This window comes from Kryptolebias marmoratus, linkage group LG22 (genome assembly GCF_001649575.2).
Source record: "Kryptolebias marmoratus isolate JLee-2015 linkage group LG22, ASM164957v2, whole genome shotgun sequence".
Classification (NCBI taxonomy): Eukaryota; Metazoa; Chordata; class Actinopteri; order Cyprinodontiformes; family Rivulidae; genus Kryptolebias; species Kryptolebias marmoratus.
Genome location: NC_051451.1, coordinates 21,097,176 through 21,122,559, shown reverse-complemented (window position 1 = coordinate 21,122,559; position 25,384 = coordinate 21,097,176). Strand labels below are relative to the sequence as shown.

The 25,384-nt window shown below is 37.3% G+C and overlaps 1 protein-coding gene across 2 annotated transcripts; it reads right to left on the bottom strand.

Annotated features, from left to right (window-relative positions):
• Positions 1-875: 875 nt before the first annotated feature.
• wu:fc17b08 (ligand-dependent corepressor) lies at positions 876-25,016 on the bottom strand. Of its 2 annotated transcripts, none has more exons than XM_017413000.3 (7): positions 24,901-25,016; positions 16,331-16,396; positions 15,557-15,636; positions 15,036-15,168; positions 14,495-14,812; positions 14,273-14,372; positions 876-7,230 (listed from the first exon to the last, which is right to left on the bottom strand). In XM_017413000.3, the coding sequence occupies exons 1-7, from the start codon at positions 24,995-24,997 to the stop codon at positions 2,481-2,483; spliced, it is 5,544 nt and encodes a 1,847-aa protein (XP_017268489.1). In that variant the 5' UTR covers positions 24,998-25,016; the 3' UTR covers positions 876-2,480. The 2 variants fall into 2 exon arrangements, with proteins under 2 accessions (XP_017268489.1, XP_024860966.1); XM_025005198.2 differs by lacking the exon at positions 876-7,230 and adding an exon at positions 7,377-12,410.
• Between the last annotated feature and the right edge of the window lie 368 nt (positions 25,017-25,384).

Below are 25,384 nucleotides of genomic sequence, written 5' to 3'. Positions count from 1 at the left end.
TTTGAGATTTTCATTTGTTGTCATTTGTAATCATCAAAATTAAATGAGATAAACATTTGAAATATATGAGTTTGTATGTAATGTATGAATATAATATACAAGTTTCACTTTTTAAATGGAATTACTGAAATCAATCTACTTTTTCATGATATTCTAATTTTATGACCAGCACCTGTACATCCAAGATTTTTAAGGTTTGTTCAGATATTATAAACTAAAATCCTATCTCTGCTTTTAAATCCTTGTTTACAACTGCTACTTTCTCATGTGGATAAAGTTGCCAAAACCTAAACACAATGAGCCAGACATGCACTTACCTTTAGGAAAAGGTGATTTTTGCTCCATCTTGGATTTCCTGCTTTGCCTGCTGACTGCAGCGCCATCTGCTGTCCAAGATGATAAAACCAGCTGGTGGTTTTAGAGATGAGGACGACCAGGACCTGATGTGTTTTGGAGTACACTAAGTCCTAATTGCTTATTTTCTTTCTTCCTTTATTGTATTTTCACTTGAAAGGAGGATTTTTATAATGTAATTCACCATTAAAGTGAATGAATTATTCACGTTGTTGTGTCACAGTGGTTTTACTGAGACGTTCATCATTCTCGTCATGCTTTATGCAGAACTGAGGTGAGAAATAACTGTTCACCAATCTGCCACACAGCCAAAGCATCTTCCAGTGCTTGTTAGCCGTAAAGCAGGTCCTCCGTGTTAAAAGGCCATCACTGGCTACAAACAGAGGTGTCCATTTCTTAGTTTGTGCTTCCTTTACTTACATGAAGTTGTTAGATCTTCTCTAAAGTGGTTTTCAACTTTACCTTTGGTTCAAATAATAAAAAAAAAATTGCAAGACTAGTGTAAATAAATCAAGAAACCATAAAATTCAAACATCTTTATATCAACTCCAGCAAAAATACAAAGTTTTTAACACAAAGATGCATCTTTCTTGGGATTACCACAAATAAAGCAAGTATATCTTTTCTAATATACAAAATCAAAGTCTTTAAATAGCAATTGCAAAGAATAAACATGTTCAAGTCTGATATTTGGTGGGATGTTTGAGATTCTCTAAACCCGTTAGTCTACATGGAGTTTTTAAATATCAATAAAAACATGACAGACCTGTTTTTGCATTTACATATGATTTACCTTCTTGAAGGAAATGAGCATTGTATAAAATAAAATAAACACTGCTAATTTTTTTTTTCTTCTTTTCACAAAAACACTTTTGGAAGCTACTGTGGAAGTAAGCAGACTTCACATTATGAGAACTTGTCTGAGAGTCGGGAAAAATAATAGAAACTGAAGAAGCTTGGGAATTGTAACGGGTAGAAAATATAACTCTTCACTGCATCACTAAAAAGCCAAGAGGGGGTGAAGTTCATTCATATCTGGAGTTATTCTTAAAGAGGTTCACAAGCCAGTGACCCACAGTCATCTCAAAAGGTCTTTCCTCGTGTGTACTCAGCCTTGTGTGGTGTGGGCAGATAACAGGCGAATGATAGAGCTGCTGACACTTCCTCCACATTAACAAGATCTCACACATGCAGAAGCAGGTAAAGTTGGGTAACGAGGCTCACAGGGATGCAACCTGACCACAAACAACGGAAAAACAAACTTTTATAACCACAAGGAGAATACCTGCTTGTTTTAACAATTCAGATCTTAACATCGAATACAGATATATTTGCAATTTTATGTTAATGCTTTGGGAAAGAAGGCATAAAAATAAATCTGTTGGGGTGGGGGGGGGGGGTGTCACAAAATCTGAACACTATAGTCAACATAAGAAATTGCAGAATAAGCAGGCGGCAGGAAAACACAATGCCCTTGCTTCTTGAAGTGAATGAACGTCAACTGCGTCTCCAGGAAAAGGAGAGAAGTATTCACATTTAGCAACACATTCATTTACATTTCATAAATAAGGCACCTGGTCACGTCACATATTCACAAAGCTGTGATTGGAAGACGGGCTGGAGATACAATCTGCCAACTGACTGTACAGAGGGGGGGGGGGAAATATGACTCAAAGCTCCCTTCTCAAGACTTTACAACTGTAATGCAATACGTGCCATCGTCTAAAACAATTATACACAAAACGGCAAAAAAGGAGTAGAATATGACGTTAACAACATCTAAGCTTGATGTTTCTTTTTTTTTTATCTCAACTAAAATGAGGTCTGACAGGCTATTGTTATCTCCAGTCCTTTAGCAGAGTGCTGAGACAAAGCAACTACGTGTGTAGACATCAGGCAGAACGTGTCTGTCGTCCCTGAACACAGAACAAAGTTTTACAAAATACAGCATCACAAATGTGAAGGAGTCTCAGTGTCTGTTCCTTCCATAGCTTACTGACAAGAGTGTTCTCTGAAGAGTTTAGGAAGAATGCAAAGTAGAAATGTTTGGTCCTTCTAAATATGTTCCAGATTAAATGGGAAGGGGGTGGGGAGGTGAAGATGATCTCTCCTTCCACAGGCCCAGTTTATTTAGTCCTGGTGCGCTTTGCAGGGGTCTCTGTAGGTTCCTGAGCTCTCTTTGTGGCTCCTTTAGCAACGCTGCGAGGCAGGGATGACGTCTGGGATCTCTTTAAAGCCCCACTTCTCGTCAGCTTAGGTTCGTCTGCTCCCTTGACCACTTTAGGAGATGCTGCTTGTGAAGCTGTTGCCTTTGTGGCCCTCTTTGAAGCAGGACTTGGACTAGCGTTCAGAGGGACTGCAGCCTCCAGTCTTCTCTGGGATCTTGTCAGTACCTGGTCCGGTGAGGCGGGGGACTTCACCTCGGCGCTCTGCTGTTTGAGCTCGGCTGCATTTTCACAGCCTTTGGTTTCAGCAGCAACGCTTTGAGAGGATTCCTTTGTTGGAATTTTTGCAGAATTCCCCTTATTTACTTCACACTTGTCCAATTCTGATTTGTCTGCTTCGTTCTGTTTTTTACTGCTCCCCTTGCTTCTCGATGTGTCGACAGAGTTCTGTTCAGATATTTTAGGAGACCCGAGTCGTTGAGAAGATCTCTTTGGTAATTCTTTCTTACATGGTTTTGGAGCTTTGCTGCCTTGAACCTTGCCTGCTTTCTTTTGAACAAAACGCTTTGTTGACTTTTTCCCAGCTAATATTTTCCTTCTCTGCAGTTTTGCTGCAGACTCTTTCATTTGTTTGCTGACGGGTACAGCAGGTTTCCGACCTTTCAGAGATGGCTTAAGATTTGACTTTGAAGATTTTGTAGCAGCTAGTGTTTTTATCTTTTTGCTTTTTAACATTTTTGAGGTCCCCTTCAGTCTCACTGAGGTTTGCTGAACCTGCATCTTCTCTCTGATGTTGGAGTACTTCCTCAGGATTCTTGCACTGGCTGGATTCTTTTTTCCTGAGGATTTTTTGGAGTCCCGTTTTTGTGCACAGGCTTTGGCGGAGGCTGTTGACTTCTGAGTTTGAGTATTGCTGGGAACTTCTGCTCTCTCCTTTCCTTTAACGGCATTTGCCTCTTGCTCAAGTGCTTTAGCAATAAGCTTCAGGCTCTTGGGATTGCTCTTTACAGGAGAGGCAATGGCAAACTTTTTTAAATGTTTCTTTAAGCGCTCTGCCTGAAGGCTTGGGAACATTCCTTGCGAGGGCCCTGATGAAGTTGCTGAGCTGTGGAAGCACAGCTGAGTTTCTGACGGAAGACGAGTGTTCACCTTCTTGACAATAACAAGGGACTTCGTTTCTGTTGATTCTAGGAACCAGCGACAAATACTGGTGAGATTAAAACCTTTCATGAAAAGCATTTGGACTGGTGAGTATTTCTGATGCTCTGAGCACTTTGACTTTCGTGCCCTGCGTTTACTTTTCCATATCGCTGCCTGTCTGTCTGATTTGTTTTTGTATTTTGCTGCTGGCTGACCTTCTTTGTCCATTTGCACCCAACCTTTCAGCAGTTTATCATATTTGGTGTTTAGATTTGTAATTAGGTGTTGGCTCTGTTCTCCCATCAGAGTCTCAAAGAATTTGTTAGTTGTTTGTTTCGGGGGTTCGTGTTTTGGGGTAACCATAGGAAGGTTTGTGTTGTGAGAGACGGATGTAACAGACACTGAATTGGGCCGCACCTGAGCTTTAGATATTCTCTCTGGCATTATTCTAACAGGGGAGGCTACATTATTTTGTTTTGACATTTCAGTAGGAGCATTGGCAGAAGGTGCGGTAAGTCTTTGTGATCTCAAAGCTAATTTCTTGTTGTCTGCTGGTGGCGACTGATTAACAGATTGGTGGGGCATTTCAGCCTTACTGGTCTCACTCCTTAATGGCATTCTTGTGGGTTTGTTTGATATAGAAACATTGTTACTGTCTCCACCTGCACACCCGTCCTCTAAAGATGGTACTTTTTTTTTAGGAATCAAATCAACGTCAAATGCATCTCCGTTCTTTCGAAGACTTCGTTTGCCTCTAACCGACACAGGCTCCATTTCCAATTCTGTCTTTAAAGGACACAGATTTTCTAAGGAAACTGATTGCTCCTCACCAAGTTGCTGTTTCTCATTCTCACTGCTGTCTGTTACAACTTTAGCTGATCTTAATTTCTGTTTGGTTTCTGATCCTCTAGCTACTTCGTTTTTTTGTCCATCTTCAAAGACCGCCTCAGCTGGCTGTGTGTTTTTAGTATCGGAGTCAACAGTTTCTGAGACAGACCTCTGTTGAGGTTGTTCAGAAACTGAGGGTTCAGATGCCCTCTTTAGAGAAGATGTATTAACAGATAGTGGAAAATGAAGAAGGAAGGGCGGAAGCTGCTCTGCAGATGGAAGAATGAGGGTAGAAGGATTTGGAGAGGAAATGGAAGTGATCAAATTTGATGTGGGCATCAATGCAGGAGTAACTGATGGCTTCTGACTGGCTGATCTCAGAGGGCGTTTGGGCGAAGTGTTCTGAGCCTGATCAGGAGGTTGATCAGGTAGCACAGACAAACTATTGTTCTCAACATTATTTTGACAATGGATTTTTTTGGCTTTTGAAGGCGATTTAGATTCTGGGATTGATGAGGTCTCCAGGGACGGTTCTGCCACCTGCTCAATTTCTGGAGGAGTCTCTACCAATTTCAAAGGCATGTGTGTTTCAGGTGAAGGGTTATCTAGTTTTTTGTTTTCAACTGGTAAATCATTAGCAAGCTCAGGAACAGCATTGTTGGGTACATTCTGACTCGATTTTACCGGAGTTTTACTAGGCGATTTGGGGTTGCTACCTCCTCTCTGGCGTAAACTTCTGTCAGAAGCTGATACAGGTTTACCATTGACATAACCCACTATCACCGTTTCTGTCTGTTTCAATGACTCTGGAAGCAAACCTTTGGTACCTTTTTTCCTACGTGAAGGTGGCGACTCATTCAGAGGTGAATCAAGCGTCTTTGTTGATGCATCGCTGTTGTCATTACTTTTTGTCTCCTCAAGTGTTGAGCTGTCAACGGCTTCAGGTGTTTCAACTTTTGTCCGTTTCACAATCGGCTCCTCTGCTGAACCCGTGGTTATCAACTTTTCAGTTACTTCAACGCTATCGTGCTGTATTTGTGTCTCAGACTGAAGTTCCTCATGTTGCACATTGTGAGTATTGTCCTCTTTATCTTCCTCCATCTCTTCCTCCAAATGATTCACTGGAGAGGAAGAGGTATTAATCTGCTGAGGGTCGGCCTCACTGTTGGGTAATTTTTCAGGTGAAAGTTGGGGATCAGCTTCTTCAATGGTATCACTCTCCACTGGCTCCACCTCTGTTTCTGAAACGGTTTGCTCTGTACTGTGATCGAGAACCTTTTGTGGCTCTGGTTCATTTTCTTTTATTCTTTCATCATGTGGAGACTGAGCAACACTTTCTTCACTTTTTGCCATCATTTCTAATTCTGCTGTTTTTTCCTGTTCTGCAAAAGCGTCTGCAAGAGTTTCTTGGTTCTCTATTGGAAGATTTATGGGAGATGCTGGACCAGACTGCCCTTTGCTCTGACACTGATCTGTCTGACTCTGATCTGTCTGGCTCTGATCTGTCTGGCTCTGATCTGTCTGACTCATTTCAACTACCATGTCTACTTTACTAGCTGCTACCTCTACAACATCTCCTGCTCCTGGAATTACACTCTCATCCGACTCTTCTGTGGGCATTTGTTGATTCATTGTCTCTGTGCATGCTCCAGCAAAAGGCATATCAACAGGAGGTACACCTTCAGGCTTTGCAAGTATTTGTTTTGGGGTGACCAGTGTGATCAGCTCTGGCATTGGGTTAGGGCAGTTGCCCCTTCTGGCCAATGTGCGAACAGTTTTTAACTCCCAGATTTCATCTGAATACATATGTCCTCTGGTGCTTTTTCTGGCGTTGCGGCGCGGGACCAAATTGCGTTGCTGTTTCTTAAAACACTCTGTAATTGGCTTGTCTATAAAAACAATGTCACAGTGACCAAGATCAGGGTCAACCATTTCCCTACAAACAGAATCCCTGATCCCATGTTCACTGGACACTTTCATAGTCTTCCTGGCAGTTCGAGAAGAGTCTGAAGGAATTGTCATATGGACTGGAAACACTTTAGCTGGTGAATCTTTGGGGTATCCAAGAACCTCCCTTTGTCTGGTTTGATGTGGGAGACTTGTCTGACTGTGTCTTTTCACAGATGTACTGAGTCTTGCACCATGAGTCTCTCCCCTGTTGGATGAATTTGTGTTAGCCTGTTTGTTCTCAAAAGTCTCTGAGTGAGAAGAAACAGCAGCATTTAAAACGCATGACTTTTTACCAGCGGTCATAATTTTGAACCTAAGAGGGACGTGATCATTGGCACGATCATTCTCTCTGTCCACTGGGCTGGTAGTGGGAGTGGCTAGATGTTGGTTACTTCCTGATCCAAGATTGAAAATATCCAAAGCAGATGTTTTCAGGGATACAGTATTCTCTGGAATCTTCTTCGGTGCACAGCTGTTTGCGACAGAATAAGACAAGCCCTGGACTTTAGCCTTAGGAGTTGATTCACCAGGACGTTTTAGCTCAGGAAGTGATTTCTCTGGGATGACTCTACTGGAGTTCTCAGTGGAACAAACTGTTCCGTCAATCCCAGTGGTTGAGTTTGAGGCTTTCTGTGTATTACAAGATGCATGTGCTTTTACTTCCATCTGAAGAAAGCCTATTGCGTCTACTATCTGTCGCTGATGATGGGGACAAAGTTTGGCCATGAGCTGTTCCAGTGTTGATGTAGACTGCAGGTCTTTTGCCTTTGCCACACGGAAGTCTGGAGACTCACTATGAAGACAAGAAGAAGAAAAACAAATTCATCAACTGTATATCCAGAGGAAACAATTCAGTTTCACACTACTAATCTGGCATCCATCCCAAAACACTGAAACACTGGAAAGAAAATGTTGAAATAAATGACAAATGAATTCTAATGATTTTTCCTCTTGCATATTTATTATAAGCAAATTTAAATGTTAATCATTTATCCAACTTGACCAATTACATTATTACAGCTACTGTATTATTTTTTTTGTACATACATAAGTAAAAATAATACATGCACAAGACAATTAGTAGTTGCAGCCCAGTTCGATATAAATAAGTCAAACAAACATTTTTCACTTAAAATACCAAATACATTGGGGGCAAACAATGAATACTCTGGCTTTGTCAAGACTTAAGGTATTTTTTGTGTCAGGAGTGCAAACTGTGGTATGTAGAAACAAGTGCTCAATAATTCAAATAAATATAAATAAATAAATAAACAAGTGTTTGTTTTTAATTGTTAAACATACAACAAAATATGCATGACCAAAACAAAACATCAGTCAATCAAATAAAAATGATTAATTTCAGGTTTGTATCAGGCCCTCCACTTTTAAAGTGCAGGGCCTGAAATATGTGTGATGCACGTAAGAATAATTTGGGATTTTATGCTGAAAAGAAAATTTACAGAAAATTATTCCTATGTTACATTGCAGTTTTTTTAAACGCTGTTTTATGCTGTTTGAGGCACCAACCTGAAATGAAATGTTATGACTAAAAAATAAAAAAAAATAATAAAAGAAAATCAAATGGCCATAATTTCCCTGCGCTGAGGATGTATTGACATTCTAAATTAAAAAATATAAAACTGAAAGAAAGGCAGAAAATATTTGGCTCTAAACAGAAATATTTTTTGCAAATTGTGAAAAAAAAAAAAAAAATTTTCAAATATTTTTCTGGAAATAAAAAAAAAAGACCATTTCCTCTTTTCCTGCAAACATAACTTTAGAATTCTTCTTTAAAAGCTAAACTTAATAACTTCACATCCCTGTCTGAGTCTCAGGAGTAAAGCAAAGTACCTGAATAAACAGCTGACAAATGTTTCATCCCTGAGGGTGTCATTTAGCATCGCAGTGAGAAACTAACACCAAATACATGCCTTTTTACATCCAGTGAAATAACATAATTAAAATAAAATGCACAAGCACACCAATTACAGATGAGTTACATAATATCTCACATCCTAATTAGTCAGAGGTTTTAATTAATCACCGCAATGCTGATATATTATAGTTTTAGAAACGGGTCTGGAAATCACAGACTACTAAACAAAGGAACTTATCCTTATCTTAAATTAAATGTAATCCAGACTGAACTTGCTTGGTTCCATTTTAAGTTAATTTATAATTTTCTTAATATATCAATACAACAAATCCCACAAACACCAAGCCTTTGTGTCTTTGTCAAAATATCTTGAAAGACAAACTTCATTATATACAACAAGCTTCTTAAAGACACAATTTAGTTCAATCATGCAAAACACACTAAGCATCATTCTTTAAATGCTAAACCAAATACATAAAAGCTGTACAGATTTTTGTGAATAATCTATAGTCATTTTAAGAGCCACATCATCACCATAAGTTAATAAGAGACTTTGGTCCTCAAATAGTTACTAAGCAAAGGATGGTCAGCTTGTATCAAAGTAAAGCAAGACAGTCCTAAATCTTCAAACCATGTAGACATTTATACATGTTTTATACAGAATACATTTGTGTTCATAAACGTTTAAGTCATGTTTTCGTAATTTGAAACTGTTTACATTCATGGGGAAATAGCAATAAGCAATAGTTTAATTATTAATTTATCAATATTGGGGAAAAAAAATATTCTCCCACACTTGAGCAACAAAAGGGTTCTTGCAAAGCAGATTTTCTTAAATGTTTAAATTGCAACTAAACATTAATAACAAATCTCTGGACTGCTTTATTCTCACTCCAAAGTAACAAAGACTGAAAAAAAAGTTTGATTACCTACAAAAACACAGTGAAATATTTACACATGGTTTAATTTTGACATTTTGGCTGTGTAGTTTTGTCTGTAAACTGATCTTCCAGTAGGCTGAGTGTTGTTGTTTCATGAGAAACTGCTACAGTAGCTGAGAAGAGTAAAAATGTGATATGATTTTTTTTCCACAGATGAGGTAGTCAACTATTAGCAACGCTACAATAGAAATTGAGGAACACAAAAGGATGGTTTGCTAATCAACTAAAAAGCACTTGTAAGCTGTTATTATATTGTTAAAATGCTTTAAAAACTGTAACATTCAAGTTTTGTTGAATGATTGTCTGTGAAACTAGTTATGGAATGACTACATTTACTTTAATTTTAAATGTGCCCAAAAAACATTTGCTCTGTTGTATTTTTAAATCTTCTCATGCAAAAAGTTTAGCAAACATGCGAAAAGTAAAAAGCTAAAAAAAAAACTCAACTTAAGATTTGCATTTAGAGCAGAGAGTACCAACGTACAACCAAAATGATAAATTTTCCAAAATAGTTCATAGGTTCGTGTCTCAACTATTGTTACTGTGCTAATAATATCCAAGTATTAAAGTCCCTGAACTGTATTGTACTCCAGAACTCTGGCTAAATTATTTAGATGTAAAATATTTTAAGTAGCATTTAAAAATGTAATAATTTATTTATTCAAAATTTCTATGCAATACTTGCATCTAAAAGGATGCAAGGATTGCAAAAACTTGGTAGAGCTGTGTCCACCTGATAAGAGAATAACGGGCCGTGACTTCATTATTCTGAATCTTCCTGAGGTAAAAGTGAGAATGCACCATGAAGTGCTCTGTTGGGCGAGTCAAAAACCAGGCAAAAGTTCAATGAAAACATCAAGCGTGAACAGCATTCCCAAAAATAAAAAAAAAGATTAGTTTTAGAACAAAAAATAGAAACAACGACAACGAAGAACACATTAAATAAATCTAATGTAAAATGACTTTCATTGAACCTTTACCTTAGTAATTGAGACTAGGTAGGGTGTGTGTACCGAGGTTTGGAAGCATGAAAGAGGTAACTCTAAATCACATGCAGCAGGCAAGAAGGTACATTTTTATACTGAACATGTGTTGTAATATTATGTATTTATGTGATAAAAGTAGAAATTCTACCTTTTCTTAAGTTGCATCTCAAGAAATAATACCTGCAGACTTGAATATGTATCATATAAATAAACCTTAATTGCACAAAACTGAAGGTTTTTGCCTGAAATGCTGTTGCTGACAGTTTAAGGTAGATTGTAGAGGAACAAGCACACTAGCCAGTAGGAGTGACTTGTATAACAAAAGGATAAAAAATAAAGAAAAACATATCTGTACCTGAGTATTATGATGTCTGGACATTAATTCATCGCCTGCCCTAAATATCTTCCTTGACTAGTGTTGCATCCATCTTTAATTTGAGTTCATCCTCCGTCCAGTGAAGGCAGTTAAAAATAAACTATGATCTTATAAAAGATTTACGTATAAAAAATGCTTGTGATTACAGGATCGATTGGGTTGAAGAGAGAACGAGTAAAATTCACGACAAGTCTTTGTCACCAATGCTAGAATTATAAATAAATATTTCATATAAAGACTATTGTGCTGAATAAATATATTAGTGTTTGGACATAATATTAGATACAGTGTAAAATTCAGTCAGAAGTGCAGTTCCTAAACAGTGACAGTGACTTTCACATCAGTACTAATTAATTGACTTTCATGCCTCCTACAAGGCCTGAATATTCAATTTAGTTTGAACATATGACGGGTTCTGAGAGAAGACACACAGGGGCGCCATATACCAAGCTAAAGTTTTACACTGTCTGTAAAAAAAACAATTATAGTGCTATGAAATAGTTGACAAAACACAAATATGCCTTTCAGGCACAATGTGTTTTGCACAGAGACACCTAAATGCTTAAATATTGTAAAAACATATTTTCATATAAATGACCAAAAGTGGAAGTTAAAACAAACAAAAAAAAAAAAAAAAAAAAAAAAAAAAAAACAGGTCAATAATAAATACCAACTATTTGTTTTTTTGACGACCCAGTCTGCTATTAATGCCTAACAGATGCACTGTTTGAAAAGCCCATTAGTGTCAACATGTTTTAGATTTATCACTCATTAGACTGGAGGTTTCCATCACGTAAAACAGTCCCACTGCCTTTAGATGCTGATAATGTCTCTTTTTCCTCAAACACAACGTTCTGAGGGTTCAGGAGTTCCCTCCCTTCAGGAGACTCGACTCCCTGTTCGTCCACCTGACTTATCAGCTTCGTTTTCTTTTTGGGGGGATGTTTCAAAGTTCCCAAACGTTCTTTAACTTTATATTCCAAGGTACTGTGTGGAATTCCATAGATCGACTGGGCTTTAGACACACTCATTTTCCCACCCATCACAACCAAAATAGCCTCTTCCAACAGCTCGGTGTTGTACTGTCGATATCGACCCCGCTTCTTCCTCGGCTGCTTGTTACCTGGGTCTGACTCTGAATCCACAGAATAATTTCCACCTGAGGTTTGGCCGTCAGTGGGGAAAGGCCAGCAGTCCTTATCCGAACCTGAACTATTAGAGCCCACGCTGCTCCTTTTCTGAATCTGTCCAGGAAGAATAGACCAAAGCTTCTTTTTGACACCATTCTCATGGAGTGAACCTGAATGTTCAGTGGAAGTGGAATCCCAAGACGGTTCTGTTCCTGTGGCCAAAACCCGCACCTGAGGAATCTTGAGGTCATAAGATGATGAGTGAGAGACAAATTGGTCGCCGCAGGCCTCCTTAATGTTTCCATTCTCATCGGAAAGTGGTTTAGGCAAAAGTCCTGCAGCTTCCAACAACTTGGGTATGTCCTTAAGGTGCTTCTTAGCTTTGTCGCTGGTTTTGAGTTTGAATAAAGCCCCAAAATGAGATCTGGAATTCCGAGCGGAAGAGGATGCATTTTTGAACAGCTCAGTAGGGCTGGACCTGGGGTTCAAGCTGACTGGTGACTCTGGGTCGTTCTCCAGATTGGCCTCCTCTTTGATGTGCAGCGAGTATGCAAGTGATGAGGTAGGCTTATAACTGGTGGAGTGGCCGAAATTCTCCCTCCTCCTCCCATCCTGTAGGCTCCTCTTAAACAGCCCGACTTGTCCGTCCACGTTCAAGGATCGCCTGATTGAATGGAAGGAAATTGGATGTAAGCAGAGCTTGCACAGTGCCCATTTATCTTTCTAAAAGTGGATGGGTTGGGGGAGGATGTTGGCCACTCCTTTATTATGACCTTGCTTTGGTAACATCACTTGTTTAAAGTTATTGAACATGAATGTGTACAAGACTTAAGAACAAAAAAAAAGGCTCCAGTTCGACAATCTTTTATTTGTCTTTGTTGATCACTTTACAAATTTTGGAAAAAAAATATGAAGATAAAGAAACTAAAAAAGAAAGAAACAACAAAAATATAAGCAAGGAAAAAGTCTCTATTTGGAATTCATACAAGTCTTTATATTCCTGTGGCTCAGAATGCTCAACCAGGAAGAGGAATTGTTGTTACAACTACAGGAACTTTGCATGTATTTTAATCAGAGCACCATAGCTTGCAGTCCATAATGACTAATGCAAATACAACTCGATATTTTATGCGTGACGTTACCACAGAACAAGCACAGCAATAAAAGAGTATGCCAGCAGAGGGTTGTTGTGTCCTTCAAGCCCAAAAAATTACAAACTTTAAATTTTTAACAATTTGTTGATAGTTGGATCTAAATTATTTGGAGTGATTTGTTTGAATTTATATAAAAAGACCATAAATTCATAAAACCTTCGGTTAGACTAGTTTGACTTTATCAACACATTTGCATATTAAAACTGTCTTTTCATTCAAGTGCATTAATAATTTCGGTTTTCACGTCTTCATTTTTTTAAATGTCAATAGTTTTGACATGGACACCACTCATTGAGATGTTTACAATGTGTATATATATTTCAGGTGCAAAGTTAGGTGTAAACCAAATCCAAAAAAAACTGGCCAATTTTAAAGCTTGAGAAGACAAGAATGAAAGTTTACTGATGCTTAAATAGAAATAGTAGTAACAGTTAAGAGATTATTTAAGTTTAGTTAAATAAAAAGATAAAGAAAGGCTTTAAATTCAAACCAAACAAAACCCAACTACAAAGTAAATCTTATTTACATAGAAGCACCTTTTATATTTAATTTAGAAATGGTTAAATTAGGTAACAAAATCTTAATGTAGAGAATATGATGAAAAAATAAAAAAAAGCCTTGTGAATTGGATTACACAATGAAAGAAACCTAAATTTACTAAAGCTTGGTATTTAAAAACAAAACTACGTCGTACAGAAACGTAGATTAGCATTTTCATTTATGACAACTACATGTTACCAGCATAATAACAGTACAAAAATATGTTCAGCTTGATTTTAAAACAAATCCATATTATTTGTATATTTATCCAACTGTAGAGCATTTTTAACTAATCTTGTACTGAGTTGCATACTTTAAGCAAGGCTGAAAGTCCTGCAGTAAATTATTGTAACTTTCAGGCCCACCAGGATTCCTACAGAAAGTAGGGCAATGCTAAGAGAAGTTCAAACCACACCTGTTCACAGACTTAAAAGATGCGACCCATTTAGGCTGGTGGTCATATCTTTGAAAAGTTACAAACTGCCTCTTACTGGATGTGCAGGAGTAGGTTTCAAAAATATAACATCAGCATCAGAAGTATATGAGGAACATTTCCTGTTGATTTAGGTCTTTAGATGTCTTGGTTTTAAAAAGGAAAAAAAAAAAATATTTACACAGCCGTGTTTACTGCGGTTCAAATTTGTCAAGACACCAACTGATCTCCAATGTCATGACTTCAATTTCAGACTATATCCACTGCATTGATGACACTACAACAATATTTACATCCATTTGAATTCTAAAATTTGACCATCCCGGACTACAATGTAACAAAACATTCAAGGTATCAGTGCTTAAGAACTCAGAAGAAAGAGAAAGTAAATGTTCTTACCCCTTCAGTGTGGATGTGGCTGGAGAAAAGCAAGGATTATGGCCAGGTAGGCTGCTGTTGCTATGGCGATTCTTTTTGATGGATAAGTCAAGAACTCCATCTGTATTAAAAATAATAAATAAAGTAGAAAATGCTTTATTTAGATTCAGTGGTAATTTCAGCCTGATCTACACCCATTGAAGTTCCAATAGCATGCTCCTTTACAGTTCCGTTTCACTCTACCTTGTTCAGCGGGTTCTGATGGGGGCTTCTTGATGGTGAGGTCAAGGGGAGCATCCTGGTCGGCCATGAGTAGCTTGCTCAGGACCGGGTTCTGGTTGTGTGCAGGTCCAGCCAGAATGGCAGCAGGAATCATAGGAGGAGCCCCTGACATGGAGCGTGGGGCCGGCGGGCTTTGGTCAGAGTGAGGCGAGGCGTCTGAGCGACTGTCCTGAGGAGAGCTGGTTTTTGAGGTATATTCGGCAGCAAACTGACTGATCATTCTCTGAAGAATCTCTCGAGCCACTACTGGAACATATGGATCTGAGAAATTTGGCACATCTGAAAAGATAAAAACAATTTAGTGTGCATGTCTTTACTGAACCAGTTATGGTGATTCATAAACATACCACCATCGTGCAAACTGTGTTTTACCAATGTTTTAGGAGTAACATCTTGTTTGTGGCCAGCTTGCAAAACAAACCCAATAATGTACAGAATAACATAATTTCCCATGCAGCAGAAAACACAACAATCAATCCATCATACATAAATAAAGACATACCTTTTCTGCAGAGAACTGCACTGAGAAACTCCTGTGCTTGCTTCTCTAGTCTGATGATTGTGATCTGATCTTTAACCAGGAGACGTTTGGGTGTCTCATCAAGCCCTTCTTTGTTTAAGCCAATCAAGTGTTCCTGTCAAATCACAAAGCCTAAATCAGTGGTCCTCAGTATTCAACAGGATAGATACAGAACAATAAGATGTTTTTCTTTATGTGGGTCAGTGATTTGATCAAAGTAAATGAACAACTATTCTTACATGACACTGCAGTAGATTAGAGACAACAGGCACCATGCATGACAAGCATTTATCATCTAACCCCTTTTTCCTTTTAGGTCTTTTCCATCCACAAGAAAACTGCACTGTAAGGTTTATCACATTTATACAGCCATAATTTAAAAGCTTAAAAATTAATTCCATTTAGCAAAACAGCTACTTATGGTATGTCCTCTTACAGCTGAACAGAAACAAAACAAAAACATTGGGTTTAAATATAAGAGAAGAAAGGAATAGAAGTCTTACTTTGACTTTATCTCTTTGCAAACAACAGAACAAACAATTTTCATCAAACGACCAGTCAGTAACAGCAACAGGCTTAGAGTCTGTGGACATAAAACAGAAACAAGCAGTGAAATACAACAGAAGAAAAAAAGTCGGTGCTTTCTGAACTACTAAATGAACTAGATATTTACTCAGCTGAATTATAACAATTCTTGTTTAATTCCTGGAAGAAATTTTTAATGAAACTGAAAAGAACGGCAAAAATCTAATAATACAGACAAAGAAAAATGTGTTATTTCAATGCTTGAACATTCTGCAAATGTACATTTTTGTCAAATGATTTATGCATTCATCAGTGCATAAATTATATGATGTAGAAGCAAGCCAAGTACATCAGCAAAAAAATGTTCTTTTTTCCCTTTAAATTCTTTCTTATTAATTTTAAATTCAATGACAAGGCCACTGAGAGACATGAATGAAAGACATGAGTGGGTTTCAGTTCACTTGAATGTTCAGCAGCAAATGCTAATGTTGAAATCTACTTTGGCTCACAAAAACAGACAATGACAACACAGATAATGCCTACTATTGTCTTCGTACCATCATATATTGTGCAAAATGTCTAAGGGATCCCACGTCATCTAAAACACCTACTTTGCAGTAACACAAGCCATCTTCTCTTCTGCTGGCAATGAAGCCGTCTTGTCTTGAATCAATGTGCAGGGGTACCAGATGGTACAATGCGACAGGACTGTTATAATAAGCAGAATAAAGAAAATGAACTGAAAAACTTACCCTTAAATACTTTTAGGTCTTCTACCAACTCTGAACCAATTAGACCTTCAAGAATGCTCTCAAAACCTGAAGAAAAACAGAAATGATTAAATAGTTAACTCTCACTTGCAAGCTGAACATCCTGTATATTATTCTAACTCGCATCTATTTTCTTCACTTCTGATTACAGCTTGACACTGAGACCAAAGCAGAAAAGAAACTCAAAATGAATCGCTGATGAAAATCATCTATTTGCCCCTGGGCTCAAATTATTTGTTGCACTCAGGAGAAAAATAATTGTTTGTGTCTAAATACAAAACATTACTAAGATTTAATGTGCTAATATCTCAGCCATACACCAAAACTAGTCTTTGCCTTTTCATTTCATCTTCACAACCGCTATATGAGCAAAGCTTTTCCCCCCCTCTCTCTTAAAACATACATTATGAGCTGTCATTTGTGGTTTTTACTTCAACAGTAAATACATGCTTTATCCTTCTGTTGCCAAGCAACTAAAGCACATACAGAGTTCAGACTGCTGCTAAAACATAATATAAAAAAGCTCTCACAAGGACTGCAGTATAGAACTGTGAAAGCATCCTACAAAATGGATATAGGGAAGTTAAAAATAAATGTTCATTCAGCAAAAGATAGCAGACAGGTAAGCAAAAGAAAAAACTGTGATTATAGCCTTCATTACAAATACATAATGATAGACTATCTCGCAGTCTCAGCTGTTTGAAAGTCAGAGCTTGTTATGCTGCATAAGACTTAACTGTGCATTAACAAAATATGCAATGTCTGCGTACTGCCCTAGGGTCAGAATAACCAATCCAAAAAGACTAAATGTTAAATCAAGCAGTAAAGAGGTCAAAGAGAACATCTGTCCAGTGAACTGTATCTTAAACGTGAGCACAATATTTCAAATAAACCACCCACTAAAAAGCTACAAAACAAGAAAATTTCAACTATTTTAAAATGTTAAACACAACTGCAGACGCTTGGTCAAAAGAAAAAAAGTTTTTCAAACACGTTAGGATCACAGGTATTATATATTTAAACCAAAATGAAAGCTATTTTTACAAGTCAAATGCAAAAAAAATAACTGAATTGTCTAACTACAAATCACAAAAGAATGCCTACTTACAACTTCACAGATGAAGATACGAAGCTGTGAGAAATTTTGTCAGCTCTCACCATCCTTTTTTTTTTTTTTTGCCAAACTCACAGTGAATTCAGTGAACGTTGTCATGTGTTAAAATGCCCCACTCTGCCTCACTACAAATTCCCACCCACTTTTGAGCAGCCAAACATAAACGGGGTGGAGGGGATGAAGTGGTGTACACACAGCCTTTGCCTATAGCTGCAGCATGGGTCTGTTTCTGGGTTAGTGCACAGGACTTCAGCTCCAGCTATCCAATCCCATTTCTGAAATATTTCAGAGGCACGAGCAAAAAAGTGGGTCATCCACTTTCATTTGACAGAGCAGCGCCACGACATCAAACTACTCTTTAGGAATTCAGTTTTAGGCATTTAGAAAAAGTGTCACATTGTAATCCATGACTTTGAAGCCACATTATTTTTTTTTTCTTCTTAAAGAGAATTACATAGAAAGAATAGAAAGATGGGTGATAAGAAAGAACTTTGCCAAACGCTTTTTCGGGCCAGAATGACAAATTTAGAAGAAACAGCATAGATAAAATATTTATTGCATGTGAAATTTTCAAGCAGTCTGAAAAATAAATGAATACAAAAAACTGAATAACATCTAGAGTTAAAGTGCTTATGAAACAGATTCAAAACAAAATTCCATTTAACACTTGTGAGATGATTTTTCTTTGCAATGGAACAGTAAACATCACAATGAAAAGAAAATATGGCTATTAGTGAGCAACTGGTCAAAAGATTTGGCTTTCTGAATCACGATTAAAAAGAAACACAAAGGTACAGAATAAAATTGAAGCTAAAACAACTGAAATAATAACCACCAGACCTAATAACTAATAGAACACTAAACAAGAATTGAAGAAAAAACATCAAATTCATGGGGCTATGGATTATATTATACAGATATGGGTGTTATCCTCCCCAAAACTGACAACACTGTTGACGTATATGAACCCTTATTTTCACAAAGTTGTCTAAAAATGTATTTCACTAAGGTTTAATTTAGGAGAAACTATATAAAATTGTTTACTATCATACAAAATTAAATCAAACTAATTAGCAACTTTTGAGATTCAATAGATAGTGACTTTTGAAGTCTATAATCAGTAAAGCTAATAATGTGGAAACTTATAAAGGTAGAGCTGTAAAATATCAGAAGAACCTGCACTGGGTGATATTATTGTTTAATATTGCGATGATGATACCAATTGCAAAAACGCACATTTTCCTCACTTCTGTCATCATCATCTAAACCTGGTGTTTAGCACCAAGGCCAGTGAGAGGCTGTTGAATTGACCAAATATATTATTAGCATGCACAACATGAACACATGGTGCTTAAAATATAATATAATATGATTTATTACAGTTCAAGAAGACCATTGTGATACTGATATTGCAATAACAATAAGTTTTCTATATATTGTGCAGCATATTATAGGGCTTACAACTGACAAGTGTATTTGGAGCAAAATGTATTATTTCTAGTACATGTATGCATCTTTAATAAACAATTTTAAGCATTTATTTTGGTCATAAAATGGAAGTTTGCAACCTTACTTTATAACCAATAAAAACAGTTTATGAAGCCAACATATCCTCTCTGTGTTCACTCTCCCCGAGCCTTCTTCTGACCTACATCTTGATCCAATCAAAGACAAAAAGATTTGGAGTGCAACCCATACCGTTTGCAAAGGCACTTATAAAGACAAATCCCCAAGACCACAGATTAGCATATCCTCCTTCCTACATCGAACTTGTCCTGAACGCTACTGTAAATTCAAAATAATGTGTAATGAAGCCTTCGTCATTGCTTATTTCTAGCAGTATGTAGGTTGCCATTTTTAAAAGGGTAATTTTTTTATGAGCCTTTGCACAAAATCAATGAACAACTCACTTGTCGGTTTTGTATTGCACTGCCAAGTGCATAACAGCATGCATGTTTATTATGCTTATATTTCAATTTTGTGAGATAATCAACCTGACATGAATATTAAAAAAAACACATAAATTTTAGTTTTATGTTTTCAAATATGTGGTTGTTTTCCTGTGTTTGGCGGTCAAAGCATTAAAGAAAAGTTAATATGTCCTGCAGCACCTGTACTAAAAGAAATGTAAAGCCATGTATAAAATCCTAGTGAGGAGCCACAATCTAGATTCAAACAGTAATTTTTAACTCAGGGTTTGTTGTCACTTAGTCTAAATTTAGCTGCACAGTTTCTACACAGAAAAATCTCTTTTGGTAACCGGTCAGTTCCACAGTTGCAGCATTAACTTCATAAAAATCTTGTACTTTAGTAAATGCTTGTAAATATTGCCAAACTGTGTCCTCAAACAAGGTTTATATTTGTAGAATTCATTTAAGCTCATCCGAAATTAAATAATAGTTGTAAAAATATGAGGGAATTTATATCCACTCCCTCTACATACAGATATGGAACAAGAGAAGGGACAAAAAGATGAAGAATCTGACAAAAGCTAGCTTACAGCTTTAACATGTGCTCAAAGTGCCCTTTCCTGTGGATGACCCACCCTTCCCTCAATGGCCCTGGAGGCTGAGGCTGTACAGCACTGCCTCAAACTCCACTCACCCCCGCCCCCACTCCACTGATGTACAATAATCTCAGAAGAGTGTCAAAAAGCTTGAAGAACAAGAGTCTCTATAGGCACAAACATGCATGAGATCAAATTAAACTTGCTTAACCAGGCATTATGAGAAACCTTTAGAAACAATCAGTACTAAATTATTACAAAACTGTTCACACATTAGGCTGATAAAAGCATAAATTTGGATAAAGAGAAAATAAGGCGCTAGACAGAGCTGGAGGCCAAAAGATGAAGAGGAGCACAGTGATGACAAAGATGAACATTTATTTTTGCTTCCCTACATGACTGTCTTCACCCCTGAGCAGCCCAAGACACAGATCAAGCTGAGGTTACACTCATCTTAAAAATTAAATTAAAAAAAAAAAACAAAAAAAAAACAGTAAGTGTTACATCCAGAAGAAAGCAGTTTGTAAATATTTCTCATAACAAACACTCCACAGTAAATAAATCAGGCAGTACATCAAAAAGAGCTGGAAGGTTTGAGCAAATTCTACAGCACTTTATTATAATGAGGAAATAATGCAAACTAAATGGTCAAATGGTGTAACACTGAACTAAGTTCACTCAGAAAAAAAGTAATTTTGCTTGAAAAATATGGGAAAGGGTGGATGCACACACATGAAAACCTGCCTGGATAAACAGATGAAAGCATGTCAGAAATCAGCCTACTCTGTAAATAAGAAAAATGTGGGCAAAATACCCAATGGACAGGAGGCAGAAAATGAACGAAAAACAACTCAGTCTGTCTGATGTAAATATTTGTTTGTTTTTTTGTTTGAGCAAACCATTCATTCTATTCATTTGCATGTTAAATGTAGGCAAGAATGACTGACATACAAGACATTCCTGAATGTCAGCTATTGCAGTTTAATTCCAAATTTGCTCAAATTCTGACAAAACACACATTTTTTAGAAAGCACAGTTTGCGTCTGGGGGCTGATGGTTCATAAATACATGTATGGGGCAAACATACGGACAATTGATGCTGCTGTTCTGAGGGACAATTGTGCTTGTCTCTGCCCTGCAGTTTTACGGTTGGCATTAGATACAAGGACAAAATGCCCATTTCAGGGACAGTGGAGTGGTGGTGGTGGTGGTGGTGGCAGTGGCGTGCAACCCTCTTCACCAAAAAGCCAAACAAAAGTATGTCCTTGTTGTTGTGGGACAGAATATGCCATTCTACAAGCAGCAGGCTGATGCTGTTGTCATGCAATCTGCAGCTTTACAATTGTAGCCCAAGCAGAAGGGACATTTGTCAATCATTATGAGGGAACTGACAAAACAGTCCTGAGATTACAGCTAGGGACCAGTTTAATAGCTAATTGTCTTCTCTGTCTTTTCATTGACATGTACATTCCCACCTAGAACTGAGACTGGACTAATTTGTTTTTCTGAATTAATTTGCACTGCTTTTAAAACTAACAATGAACACTAGGGCACGATTACTAACAATCATTTGTGTAGCCACAGCCAGTTTTTGGATAATATCCCCAAATGGATTACAAAGACATTTTGTGAGCGAGATTTGTTACTGCATGAATTTTGTTTTGATTGTTGTTGGAGTTGATTGTACCCACTGTGAATACATTTTCATGAAAGAAGGCAATTATGTTAAGTTTGTTACGTTAAGTTTACCAAATCAGGGTTTCTGGTCAGCCCCTTCTTAAAAAATAAATTTGAAAAAAGAAACACGAAAAAACACATAACCATCACCAGATGTTGGTCTGACAGTGGCAGATTGAATACATTTTAGCCTACTGTCCAACTCTATTGTGCAAATTATTTTGTGCATATAATTTAAAAAGAACCTATTCTTGCATATGAAATTAACAGCATTTCAAAACACAGATGTTTAAACTGACTGGTTTGCTTTGATGTGAACCTTAATACAGAAGTCCAAATCCAACATATTACTTATCAATCAGTGTAAATTAAACTTTCACAACCAAACATTTGTTGTGTTCATTATTAAAGGCCCCTTTGCCTCAACATACATGTTTTTCAAAAATGAAATCAAGTTCTTTTTGTCCCTAAGCGGGTAGTTATTGAAGAACACGAAAAACCTTCAAACTGGCCACAAATTTCATCATTTAACTCCATTTTTTGGAGGTGTCATGACCCCAGACTCCCCTATAATGCGCCTGACGGGAATGGCGCACTCCCAGTTTTCTAAATTCTGGCGAACACATTGCTGCTGGTAAGCCACTGGAAGCACGTTTGTGCCTGATACACAATTTAGTTCAGGTCAATGAATGCAGCTTTGATTTTACAGAAACATCAGCAGACCATCTGATGTTATGATTACTGTTCAGCTGACTGTGTGACCATGCTGAAGCACTGTTTATTTGCAGTAACTTAGGATCTGATCACTGGGTCACTGATGATGCTTGGTAGTAGTCTGAATGAGATTTGATTGTCACTTGCAAAAGACTTCCAGCTTTAGTTGTGAGTAATTATTTTCCTCTGTGTAATTATGACAACAAAATCTAACTTCCCCAAAACATGAGATTATCTCATTTCCTAGTGGGTAATTAAAGGAAAACTGATTTAATGTGACATTTTAAGATCAGAAGCATCAAAATTTATGTTATGGGTTTTAAAATAGTTATATGGCCTACAACTAAAACTGATTTAAATTTTGTTTTTACAATCCCCTAAAATCTCACATATATTTATGCCTATACATTCAAATTCATTGTATTGCATGAAATATTAACCAGACCAATATTATATTATAAAACCGACAATTTATAAGTGTCATTGTTGTTACGACGATTCACACCTTCATGCTTTCTTTAATCCAGCCAGAAGCTGGCAGTCTTTCTAAAGCTTTCATATCCTGAATCATCCTGCATTAAAAATGTCCTCTAAATTATTCCAGTTGTTCAAAGTAGACCCAATTTTTATTTTTAAGTAAACCAAAAAAAAAAAAAAAAAAACTTTCTGGTTGACACAAAAGCAGCAAAACCTTCACTGTGGCTACTGCTGAAGATATTTTAAAACGACCCTTTCTATCATAAATTTTTTTATTGAATAGTGTTTATTTTACCAGGCAAAAGCCATTTCTAATTATTTAAGAAGCTTATTAGCCTGAAACATTAACCTTAATCACACAGCCATTTATATATCTTGTTATAAGATTATATAGACAACTAGCACATTTGATAATAATTGTCATTTGTAATAATAATAATCACAACAACAATAATTTTACTAATACCTTCTTTGCCAAAATGAATGTAATGCTGAATGCTGTAAAATTGTTTCAGACCTCAGTTTTTGTTTACTGATTATACCAACATAACTAATTTAAAGATTAGTTACGTGTCACCAACTGACACTGTCTTTAAAACAAACACAGTGCCCTTTAAAACCAAAATCTATAACTTTGTGTGAAGCTATAAATACAAATCTGTTAACACAATTTTACTTGGTTTACAGTGTAACATTTTAAAAAGGTACTCATTGTAAAGTATGAAACCAAACATAAGAAGGTCATTCTGAACTATATTAAATGGTGCAGTCTGAAAGAGTTAACCAAATATATTAAATGCTATTCTGAAATGTGGTTCCACATTCAGTGTAAACAAAGAACTCTGCTGAAGCCACAAAAAAAACATGACTGAGACCTGTATTGGGCTCGCTGTTTGTGTATGTAAACAAGTATGGTGAAATCTGACAAGTGTAGAACCTCGGGGAAGAGGTTTAGATGAAAATAAAAGCGTAAATCTGATGTTCAATGCAAAAAAATGAAAGATCGAATAAGACAACTATCAAGAACAAATATCAGGGATCAAGCAGCTCTATTTTCAGTCACTTTGGCCCTTTCCATAGGTAAACAGACGCAAATTTTGGTTACAAATTTTTAATTTAGGGACACAATAAACATTGATATGAGATTTGACAGAGGACAGAAAGAGTTAGATGGAAGAGGACGACTTGCCATGGTAAACCCCTGAAAAGGGAACATTCGAAAGAAGAACTTTTTTTTTTTTTTGGTCCAGTCATCACGACTTTGCAATGAGTACCTTTAAATGACGTCAACCAAATGATAAATTACAACAACTGCAGCTGAAGAACATTAGTCCTAAATTGCACTGACTTGAGGCTGACTGGAATTTATGCACTTTCAGTCAAACCATTAAAAAGGCAGAGGAAGTATGTGTGGAGGACAGGATGCGCCAAACAAAAAGTCTAAAAATGATTTTAATTCAATTGTTTTCGTGAAACGCAACGTTAGAGAAGTGTAGTAAGAAGCCCTGCAAAAACGGGGGAAAGTCGGCCGAATGTGGGGTCTGTGCTACTTCCTCACTGCAACAATGCGCGTCCATGGGGCGGTAATTTGAGACAGGCAGTAGTTAAAGTGAGAACATCACCTCTCAGGTCTGAGTCGCCCTCCCCCCACCTAAAATACAGTATCATCATCGCACGGGAGCGCGCATTTTCAGCGAACGGGTCGCTTTTGGCCGACGCGATACCAAACTGACACTCCCTTTAAAACAAACACGGTGCCCTTTAAACAAACTAACGTTAGGCCAGCAGATAGTTTGTGTGCTCAAAAAACGTCAAAAGCCTTCAACAACCGAGAAACCCACGGGTGGAATGACGCTGTAGATAACCGAAACATTTAACTAACAGCCCCCCAACTGGCTGTAGTGAGAAAGAAACAGTTGAGGACAAAAAAAAAAAAAGTCGCGGCTCGGAGATGCCCCGAGTCAGTCAGTGCGGTAATAGATGGTTATTTACACCGATAAAGGTCACGCAGAAGCGACATTTAACCAGTAAAATCGAGAAATCTGCAACTGCCAGTATTCTTACCTACACAGTGAATGAGTTTGTGTCGCCACGAGTCAAGTTCCTGCCGAAAGCCGCGCCTGTCGATTGTGCATTGCTGCTTTTTGCACAGGCTCGCCATTTTCTATTTTTCCTCTGGCGGGCCGGGCACGCGCACGGGAAGAGGAAACGCTTCTGCTATGTGAGCGCGCGCGCCCCCGCGCATATGAGGAAATTTACTCCAGAGAGAGAAGCCCACAGTCAGTAACACTCCGAGACTAAACCAAATAATCTGATTATATCGGTGTGTAAATTAGTAGCTGTGTTGATAGACGGCCCGACGAAATTATAATCTTTATTATTTTGCTATTCCAGGTGAAAAACAACAATAACGGGTATTTTTTTTACCCCTGCATAATGTTTACTTTAACATTTTTGTTGACTTAAACTCTTAGTTTCTGCTTACACTTGTCCACAATGCCATTATAACAAAAATAATATCATCTGTGCCAGTAAATGAAGTTCCTTT